The sequence below is a fragment of the Salmo salar genome, chromosome 28, assembly GCF_965601325.2.
Source record: "Salmo salar chromosome 28, fSalSal1, whole genome shotgun sequence".
Taxonomy (NCBI): Eukaryota; Metazoa; Chordata; class Actinopteri; order Salmoniformes; family Salmonidae; genus Salmo; species Salmo salar.
Window position 1 is genome coordinate 43852113 of NC_138318.1, and position 11539 is coordinate 43863651.

General features: G+C 42.3%; 1 protein-coding gene across 2 annotated transcripts in view; it reads right to left on the reverse strand.

Annotated features, from left to right (window-relative positions):
- Positions 1-11310, reverse strand: part of LOC145865657 (delta-type opioid receptor-like) — a 33166-nt gene extending 21856 nt beyond the window's left edge. For both annotated transcript variants that reach the window (XM_082970611.1, XM_082970610.1), the window contains exon 1: positions 10749-11310. In XM_082970611.1, coding sequence (XP_082826737.1) covers positions 10749-10993 — 245 coding nt within the window. In that variant the 5' untranslated portion in view covers positions 10994-11310. The remainder of the gene's footprint in view (positions 1-10748) is intronic.
- Between the last annotated feature and the right edge of the window lie 229 nt (positions 11311-11539).

An 11539-nucleotide genomic window follows, 5' to 3' on the forward strand; every position in this document is an offset into this window, starting at 1 on the left:
CCATTTGTCGGATCATCAAGAACTTCAAGGAGAGCGGTTCAATTGTTGTGAAAAAGGCTTCAGGGCACCCAAGAAAGTCCAGCAAGCGCCAGGACTGTCTCCTAAAGTTGATTCAGCTGCGGGATCGGGGCAACGCCAGTACAGAGCTTTCTCAGGAATGGCAGCAGGCAGGTGTGAGTGCATCTGCACACACAGTGAGGCGAAGACTTTTGGAGGATGGTCTGGTGTCAAGAAGGGCAGCAAAGAAGCCACTTCTCTCCAGGAAAAGCATCAGGGACAGACTGATATTCTGCAAAAGGTACAGGGATTGGACTGCTGAGGACTGGGGTAAAGTCATTTTCTCTGATGAATCCCCTTTCCGATTGTTTGGGGCATCCGGAAAAAAGCTTGTCCAGAGAAGACAAGGTGAGCGCTACCATCAGTCCTGTGTCATGCCAACAGTAAAGCATCCTGAGACCATTCATGTGTGGGGTTGCTTCTCAGCCAAGGGAGTGGGCTCACTCACAATTTTGCCTAAGAACACAGCCATGAATAAAGAATGGTACCAACACATCCTCCGAGAGAAACTTCTCCCAACCATCCAGGAACAGTTTGGTGACGAACAATGCCTTTTCCAGCATGATGGAGCAATGCCTTTTCCAGCATGATGGAGCACCTTGCCATAAGTGGCTCGGGGAACAAAACATCGATATTTTCAGTCCATGGCCAGGAAACTCCCCAGACCTTAATCCCATTAGGAATGTGTGGTCAACCCTCAAAAGGCGGGTGGACAAACAAAAACCCACAAATTCTGACAAACTCCAAGCATTGATTATGCAAGAATGGGCTGCCATCAGTCAGGATGTGGCCCAGAAGTTAATTTACAGCATGCCAGGGCGGATTGCAGAGGTCTTGAAAAACAAGGGTCAACACTGCAAATATTGAATCTTTGCATCAACTTCATGTAATTGTCAATTAAAGCCTTTGACACGTATGAAATGCTTGTAATCATACTTCAGTATTCCATAGTAACATCTGACAAAAATATCTAAAGACACTGAAGCAGCAAACTTTGTGGAAATTAATATTTGTGTCATTCTCAAACTTTTGGCCACGACTGTACTTGTACATTTATATTTACATTTACGTCATTTAGCAGACGCTCTTATCCAGAGCGACTTACAAATTGGACTATGGGGGATAGTAGATTGACATAGGCTAGTGCTTTTGCTGTTCATTAGGCCACTGCATCTTGTTGGCTGACAAAGTAAATGTGGACAGTTCTTCCAAATAACTTCAATATGCACCTCGGAATTGGATAAGGACGTTCGCAGTTGTGTCCCAGATGTGTCTGTCTTCACTTGTAGCCTGTGAGAAAGACCCAATCACGTGATGGAAAGCCATGTGAGTGAGAGGTGCTTAGGGGCGCGCAGCACTCAGGGAGAAGGGCACAATGCAGCAATCCGGGCCAAGGGCACAACGGCCACTGGCCGCAAAAGGCATGGATTTGTTTGGGGTGCATTATGGCCGCAAAGGGGATGCCGCCGTGAAATTCGAAGCATTATCAAGTGCTTGTCAAATTGTGAATGAGAGACTAATGAACTGTGTACAGCCTGCGCAAAAAACAAAGCAGACCTCATACCTTTCAAGCAACTTTTTTCAAATCATCATTAGAGTCGCATCATGCCGCCTGACAATGTATTAAAAATCAAAACATATAGCCCAACATCTGCAGAACAACTAAAGTTACATTAATAACTGTAAATTAAGCATATAGGAATACCTATTTCTTTGTTAACCGTTCAACACAGAACAGCCGCATGTGCGCACTCTCTCAAATTGTTTGGAGAAAATATTTATATTTTATTCAGCTATGTTCAATTGTATTCTTCATACTATAAAATAATGCCACGTAATTCTAAGGAAATCTTTCTGCTAAATGAACTCGTGTAGCCCACAGCCATTTGGCATAGACAGATCAGGACCTAACATAAGGACAACTCAGAGTATGCTATTCTGTTCTTCTGAAATAGACTACGATTTCTTCATATCATGCTTCTTTAGACCTGTCTAAAATAAATTATGGATTTATTGTGATGGTGTAGGCTATATTACATGGATTTATTCTACTTTTTAAAATGTAGATGTTCCAAAGGTCTACAACAGTGTGGAAGCCAGGAGATGCTAAACGTGTTTATGTTGATTAACGGTCAATTACCGTGAGACCGACAGTTATTTTTTGGACAATCACCAGCTGACAAAATTTAGTGACTGCCACAGCCCTATCTGGACCTATGTATGAATCTCCCAGAGTATACAACAAGCCATGCCAACATGCTCTACGGTTTTCATTATTCTCATATGTGACCTTGGATGCTAACAGAAGGGAAGTTCAGAAGTCTGATCAGTAATCAGTAGTGGGCGACAGTGACAGCTATGGTTGGAGTTCACTTCTTCATATTAAATGCTCTACTACGCTCATCCTGTCTCTCACAAGAAATTTCACAGGAAAAGAGAAAATGATTGACGGTTATAACACAGCAGAATGGAAATAGTCCCTGTGCACAATCCTGTTAAATGAGCTTTTAGTGCCTTTTTTCAATAAGAGATTTGTTCCTGGTTTTAGATGACAAGCCAATTACAAGTAGAGCGAATGTGCATCAAAAGCCTTTTTTTTCTTCTCTTAAGTTGGATGAATTTAACTGGTCCTTCCTCATTAAGGAAATTGTCCCCATAATCAGGGATGCCCCAGATGAATCATCTCCCGATATTCTTTAGTCTGGCTCCAGATTCTTTGAGGTGGAGAGTTATTCTTATGTATCAAAGGCATGATGAACCCTCTGATGCAGCATGGAGAGAGGATGGCAGTTGCACGCCATCAAAAACAGGTTCTTTCCACCTCTGGAAATGTCTCTCTCTGCTGTGATTTGAGGTTAGTGATTATGGGTGAGTCAGGCCCTTAGAATTCAATAGCATCAAACCTCTCTAACATCTGCTGGGGGACAAATCCATTTGATGCCACCACAACAACCTGTTCCCACAGACTTTGGCCGTAGTGTATTGGAGGAGAAGTCTTCCGCCCAACATCTTTCATTTTTGTCATTTAACAGACACTTATCCAGAGCAACCAGGGTTAAGTGCCTTGCTCAAGGGCACAACATATTTTTTACATAGAGGACTCAGGGATTCAAACCAGCAACCTTTTAGTTACTGGCCCAACACTCTTAACTGCTGGGCTACCTGCTGCCCAGCAGAAAAATGTGTAGCAGGGAGCAATGGCACAGGACGCCTCCTGCAACAGTGCTGTCTGCCTCTAGTCAGTGGCAACTAGTTCGCTATGAAAGAGGGAGCACAGCCATCACAGTATCTGATTAAGACAGACAGCAGCTTAACACTAAAACACTTCAGCTGCCTCATAGTAACTGCCTCTGCAATTACTGAGTGTGATGGTCCGCTCGACTGGCAGACATGATCACACCGGTGGCTGTTACCTCGAATCAAATAGAGCAGATATCCCTGCGCAGCCAGCTGTCTTTTCTCATTATTCAGCAGGTGATGTCTAGTGGAACGGATTTGCAAATACTTTTGGATATTCACCGCTGACACATGGCTCCAGGCATAAGTGACATAAGCTTATGTCGGGGTCCCAACTTACTGTTACAATAGTAGAATGCACTAGGTGCAATTTCAAAATGTGGTTGTGCATCAGCAGTTTTTCTCTTGTTATGTCAACTAACAATTTTTAGATTGGTAAATGAGTCTAGCCAGCTATCTAAACGTGTAGTAATCATGGCCAAATACCAACTGGGCAGGCAGGGCAGGTGCCCTGACCTCCCGGGGGCCCCTATTGATTTTGATAGTTACTCTCACTCAGATATCATTAACATGGCATAAGTTGTGGCAAAATGTGTATAATTGCAGAAAGCTTGCTTTAAAACTGCTACATTTTCTCTACTCCCCATGGCAAAATGTGTCCAATTGCAGGAAATTAACTTTAAAACTTACATTTTATCTCTGCCGTCGAGAGGTGGGCCACCAAAATGTTTTGACTGTGGGGTGGGGGCTAGGGCCGGCCCTGCACATGGCCTTTGAGCACGGCATGTTGTAAGGCCTAATGCACATGCATAGTGATAGTTGACATAGAGCAGACGTAAACAAGCCTTTTCACAATAGCTCCGAACTCATCAGAGCCACACTAGTGCAATTTATGTTGTCCCCTTACTGGCTATCACCCGGTTACTCAACCCTGCACCTTAGAGGCTGCTGCTCTATATACATAGACATGGAATCACTGGTTACTTTAATAATAGAACACTAGTCACTTTAATAATGTTTAAATAATGTTTACATACTGCTTTACTCATCTCATATGTATATACTGTATTCTATTCTACTGTATTTTAGTCAATGCCACTCCGACATTGCTCATTCTTATATTTATATATTTCTTAATTTGATTATTTTACTTTTATATTTGTGTGTATTGTTGTGAATTGCTGGATACTACTGCACTGTTGGAGCTAGGAACACAAGCATTTCGCTACACCCACAATAACATCTGCTAAATATGTGTATGTGACCAATAAAATGTGATTTGATTTGAAAAGATTTCGATTATGTGGATATAGAGCAGTAACACACCATGGTATGTTGAGCCTGTTTACAAAACATTGGTTAGTTTGGATTATCTCTTAAAATGCAGTTTGATTTTAGGAAATGAATGGTAACCTAGTATAACCACAGAAACAGCGCAGCAGGGTAGCCTATGCAATCAAGGCTGGTTGCTAAGGAACAACCGGAACATCGCCTCTTACTTTTTGTGATTACCTTCTCCCCATATCAAATCATACAGCCACAGATAGAACAATGAGCCAGATGTTTCACCAGAGTAGAAATATGAAGCATCCGGTGGGCATTTCCACTCAACACCAAATATGGAAGCCCAGTGGCTGGCAGTGGGAGAAGATGGAGCGAGATGGATTTTGGCCAACATTCTACACATTTTCTCATCGATAAAACATTGGATCTCAACACAGTTTTCTGTTCCCAAAACTAAAATCTGTTACGAACAGACTGGAATAAGTTTAGTAGACTTTACCGTTTGCCAAAGTTTCTAAAAATGGTGTTGTTTAGAAGGAGTGCGAGGGCGAATTGAGTTATTGCACGAGTACTTCACAGAGTAGACATTCCCTAATGTAAATATGCAAATGCATGCTAGAACGCGCCAATAAGATCTCGCTAGCTCGTGCTTGGCTCTGTCCACCTCCTTGTTTGTTTTGCCCACTATGATTAATTTGCTCCCATTGGAAACAACAGGCTGTGGTGTATCTTGGGTTAGTTCGAAAAATATTTGATACAACCTTCCATTACATTCACGCGAGACAGTGTTTCTCCTAGATTGTTTCAGGCGGGGTCCAAAGCCCCCAAAAATCAACATGGGCCTCTTTAAACATTTGAATTGAAATCAATTTCCCTAATACCCAATTTCCCTAATACCCACCTATATAATGGAAACAATGTGGTGAGTTCCTTTGGTACGAACCAGTTAAAGTTCTGATGAATATTCAAATGTAAAGTGGGCAATTTAGACTCTGACGTCTTTCTTTTTCCAGCGTTTTAAAACTGGAAAGCTTTGTCAAAGGGACAATACATTATTCAGTTGGAAATGTCAAAGACATGTTCTCTCAAAAACCATCATCACAAAATCTACAGTTAATATAGGAGCCAAAGAAAACAGTAATGAGTCCAATTAAAAACACCGTTTTTTTTTAAGTGTGACATTTTTTATGGCATCTCCTGAATTAGAATCCTTTCAATGGTGGAGAGAACCAAGATAAGAACCATCTTAATTGTATCACCCTGCACAGCAGGGAACGCAAACTTGTATTGTGTTTGAGGTTTAAAAAGGCTTCTAAAATGTGTAACTTCCAAAATGTCAGACTGGATTTGCACTAACCCTTACAAAAATGTCAATTACACAACAATTCACATTTCCTGTTGCTGTGAGAAACTGGTCAAATTAAGATCCCACATCTGTATTATATAATGACTGGAGACTGAATCAATGTCAGTCATGTATTCATTGACAAAGCTACTACTACCAATCATATTGTGAAGACACATTTACTGTTCAGGAGCAGTCCTGTTCTTGTCCTCATCTTACCTTGAGGAAAGACAATCCCTATGGGAGGGAGGCAATGGTGGAAATACAATTGTTCACCACTGCTGACCTTTCAAGACCAATATTGTTAATCTCCCTTAATAAAGATAGAAGGTAATTGAGCATAAGAAGAGGGAGATTGCCCTGCATGCTTCATCCTGCCAACAGACATCAGGAGTTAATCATAAGGAGAGCCAACATATTGAGCCAAAAACAGTGTGACATAAGGAGAGCCAACATATTGAGCCCAACACAGTGTGACATAAGGAGAGCCAACATATTGAGCCCAACACAGTGTGACATAAGGAGAGCCAACATATTGAGCCCAACACAGTGTGACATAAGCTGCCTATTGGCGATCCATAGGTGGCTGAGTTAGCGTTATTTACTTGGGTTTGAGAGGATGGAACTACTAGTATTAACCTGTATTTTCTGCCCATTTACCTGATGCTGTTTGGCATAGAGTACTGTGTGGAGCCTATTCAAACACATTTCTATCCCCATACGACATCCAGCACATGGACGTCTTTGAAGTGGCTTTATGAAACCAACTAACATCATGAAATGAGGAGATGTGTTATTACTGAAGGGTTGTTGAATGATCGATCAGGTAACACTTACAGAAAAATATTATTTGGCGATTTGCTCAGAACCCTCCTTTAAAACTTCTTCAGGATCGGTGGGTCCCCTGCGGGACGTAGGCTAATGCGATTAGCATGAGGTTGTAAGTAAAAAGAAGATTTCCCAGGACATAGACATATCTGATATTGGTAGAAAGCTTAAATTCTTGTTAATCTGCACTGTACAATTTACAGTAGCTATTACAGTGAACGAATACCATGCTATTGTTTGAGGAGAGTGCACATTTTTTAACATGGAAAGTTATTAATAAACAAATTAGGCACCTTTGGGCAGTCTTGATACAAAATTTGGAACAAAAATGCAACGGTTCATTGGATCAGTCTAAAACGTTGCACATACACTGCTGCCTTCTAGTGGCCCAAATCTAAATTGCACCTGGGCTGGAATAATACATTATGGCCTTTCTCTTGCATTTCAAAGATGATGGTACAAGAAAATAAAAATAAAACAGTTTTTTTCTTTGTATTATCTTTTACCAGATCTAATGTATTATATTCTCATACATTCCTTTCACATTTCCACAAACTTCAAAGTGTTTCCTTTCAAACGGCACCAAGAAAATGGATATCCTTGCCTCAGGGCCTGAGCAACAAGCAGTTAGATTTGGGTATGTCATTTTAGGCGAAAATTGAAAAAAAGGGTGTGATCCTTAAAGGAGTTGGACCTGACGTATTAGGCATACATTGTAGCAACCTGTTGATAAGAGGACAATTTAAATGATAAATCTTTACTAATCAAAATCATTTTGTTTGTGCATAGAGGGACATTTTAGCCTGAATTGATTTCCCTACCTCGTCATGTTTTGCACCCTTCAAAATGATGATAAAAAACAAGCACTAGCCTGACAACAATAAACCACCATTTTGGTTCATGAAGGAACATATGGCCATGAAGCTGACCCTTTTGAATGCATTGTTTGTGACCCAAAAATGTAAGTGTTAACAGCAATTCAGGGAATGGATCACACCAGGTGTTTTATTGTACTGCAAGAGGCTGACTAGGGGAAGGGATGGGCTGGTAGGCTGACTGGGGGAAGGGATGGGCTGGTAGGCTGACTGGGGGAAGGGATGGGCTGGTAGGCTGACAAGGGGAAGGGATGGGCTGGTAGGCTGACTGGGGGAAGGGATGGGCTGGTAGGCTGACAAGGGGAAGGGATGGGCTGGTAGGCTGACTGGGGGAAGGGATGGGCTCGTAGGCTGACAAGGGGAAGGGATGGGCTGGTAGGCTGACTGGGGGAAGGGATGGTCTGGTAGGCTGACTGGGGGAAGGGATGGTCTGGTAGGCTGACTGGGGGAAGGGATGGTCTGGTAGGCTGACAAGGGGAAGGGATGGGCTGGTAGGCTGACTGGGGGAAGGGATGGTCTGGTAGCCTGACTGGGGGAAGGGATGGTCTGGTAGCCTGACTAGGGGAAGGGATGGTCTGGTAGGCTGACTGGGGGAAGGGATGGGCTGGTAGGCTGACAAGGGGAAGGGATGGGCTGGTAGGCTGACAAGGGGAAGGGATGGGCTGGTAGGCTGACTGGGGGAAGGGATGGTCTGGTAGGCTGACTGGGGGAAGGGATGGTCTGGTAGCCTGACTGGGGGAAGGGATGGTCTGGTAGCCTGACTGGGGGAAGGGATGGGCTGGTAGCCTGACTGGGGGAAGGGATGGTCTGGTAGCCTGACTAGGGGAAGGGATGGTCTGGTAGCCTGACTGGGGGAAGGGATGGTCTGGTAGCCTGACTGGGGGAAGGGATGGTCGGAGAGAAAGCCTTGGTGTCTCCATGACAACAAAAAGCACTCTGCACTATTTTCCCTGCGGTTTCCTGCAGTTCTTCTGCCAACTAGAATGGATTTTCCACATGAGCGTGCAGATATCATTCTGTGGGTGACACTGATTGTCATTTGTTTGTGCTTGTGAGAGTTTCTGGATGAAAGCGCTGATCTGGTGGAAGATTGAGGGTGGGGTAGGTGTTGTTGTTAATGGCATGACCATTGTCCACAGTGTAGCTGCTTTTAACACATAAAGGTTCAAAAGGCCTTTGCAGTTACTAGAGCTATTAAGTTGGTACACACTTAGGAAAGAATCCAAATTTGAGATAGGAATGACTAACTTGATTTTGTGTACATCATGCATTGACGTCAATGCATGATTTTCACGAGTTATGCACAGCAATCTCAGGCTACTTGTCTTTAAAAAAAAGTGTAATCATAATGCCAATCAGTTCACCACCCTGGTGTTCATTGGGGTAAATGGAGGACTTTGTGAGTGTATTCTGAATTCCCCAAAGGAGTTGACTCTCTTGAGGTTGTGCTTAAAGTAGCTTACATGCCTCTGGGTCATAGTGAAGTGTGGCAATATGGCACATGTTCAGTAGGGAACACCGTAATGAAACTTGTGCTGTGATTAATGAATATCTGTGTTCTTATTGGACAAGCTCAGGTAGTAGTATGTCTGGATAAGACTGAACTGTACTCAGGAGTCTTAGACTACTGTATGTCATCAGCAGAGATCAGTTGGTTGTCATCTCCTCTTTTGATCAAAGACTAAATGAAGCAGGCGAATGCTGATGTCCTACTAAGGCCACCCCGGCTGAGGAAGACATTTCTGAGAAACAGCATTGATTTACTGCTGGCCTTGAGCATCTTTCAATCACAGTGTGGGATTGTGGCTGGTGACTGGAGATACTCAACTGATTCAAAGCTTTAGGCTTTTAACACCTTTGGTAAAATATGAAGGACATTAGTGAAGCTGTTTAATTAAAAACACATCTCTGGCAACAGCATGCTAAAATATGCACAAGCTCCCTTCAATCAACACACCTGTGACTACAAGATATTATGTCTGTATAGAAAATGGTGTGAGGCATGCTGGGACCGGTAACAAAGTAACATGTACACATGTCAATCAGAAAGCTATCAGCAGTCTTGTAGCCAATCCATCCTCTCAATGTCTCCATGCAGGCCAGACTGCTGCTCAGTCTCACAAGGGCATATCAAGGGCTACACATACAATACATTTCTAATGAGCCTTTACCCTAGTGAATCATTTTTCATTGAAAGGGTATAGACCATACTAATATTGACATATAGCCAGGTTCAGTGTAATAATAGTGCAATTACACATTGTTATATTGTACCTGTTAAGCCTGTAATTACTGTTTTGCGCTTTAATATTATTGCAAAATAACAGGCCTTGTCATTTTTCTGGCCAATTTGACATGCATTTTGGGAGGGTGGGGCATATGCTCCTTAAAATATCTTTATATGTTGTCAAAGTAAAGTGTTTATGACAGTTAAATACCAATAATTACAAATAATGTTAAACTCCTATGTAGCCAATTGTTTCTACTGTGCCACATCAATGGTTTCTATGGCAGCTAATGTTATGATGTTGACTATGAGGGTCTGGAAATCGTTGCATTTTAGCGAATCAAAATTCCTTAATAACTGGAGTTGTAACTTGTAATTGTCTGATTAACTTGTGATTGCAATGCATTTTCTTGCTGCATTTTATTCTGACTAGGCTACATGAAAATACACATGGTGCAATGCTCTGCCTATTGACAAAAAAAAGCAATATGCTTTATTTTTATGATGGCCTTCAGCACATGTTGTAATGAATTCCCTAATGAATTACACAGGCTAAATAATGTAGCAATTTGCTGGTCAATATCATGATTTACATGCGTCTCACTCCTGGTGCCATTCCTTCACATGCTCTGTTCAGATTAATTATTGAGCAGGGTGCCATATTCATCTATAAACAACCTGTTTCTTTCAATTTACCACATAATATTCTACATTATATAAAAGGCAACAAGTTACTCATGGTGTCCCCTTTTATGGCGGGTTACTGCCCATTGATTTTCCTATTACTTTGACATTTACAAAGACTAACCTAGACTAGGCTAGGATTTACCAAACATCTGGACAATTGTCAGGGCAGTGTAGACTATAAAACCTGGGATTAGTTGTGATATCTTACCTGATAATGACATACATGACGAGCACGTTCCCCACCAGACCAAGCACACACACGATAGAGTAAAGAGTCGTGATTATAATCGCGACGATCACTGGTGTCGAGTCTTTGGCTAGGTTGTCTGTTCTCTCACATTTGGCATCTATACTCACGTTATCGCTGAAGTTCCGACAAAAAACACTATTGTTCATCATGGCCAAATGTGAGAAGTGGTACGGAATGTCCGAAGTGTTGCCACCGCTTTCCATCGTCCACGGAATAATAATGCGTTGATTTGAAGTGTATCACTGGCGCGGCTTGCTGTGTCGCTTTTTGTTGCAGATCCACGGAAGCTGTCAGTGCTGAGGCGCTCAGCACCAGAAATCTCCGAACGATTCTCCTACCTTCCAGGCTGCACAGTGTGAGTTTGAAGGCGCTTTTGTGTCACACCAAGTTAAGTACCCGTAAACACGAGTGACGGAAGGAAGATGAACAGGAATGAATATGACCAATTTCCCTTAATGCTTTTTCTCAATTTATCAAAAATGTGACGTCAGTCCATGAACCACCTGACCTGATGCACGGGCGTTAGAAAGTGGTAATTGTCTGTATAGAATAATTTTTAATGATTTCATTTAAGTGCGCTACAGTAGACTGCATACATTTTTCAAACTCCAAACCCAGCCGCAGGTCAAAATGAAGCGCAGCTGTAGACCCTGGCATATAGGCTACAATTGAAAGTCTAGTTCAAAGTGTAGGCTAGTAGCAAGCTACCAATATCAGAAAGATATAGGCTACAATTGTACAAAAATGTG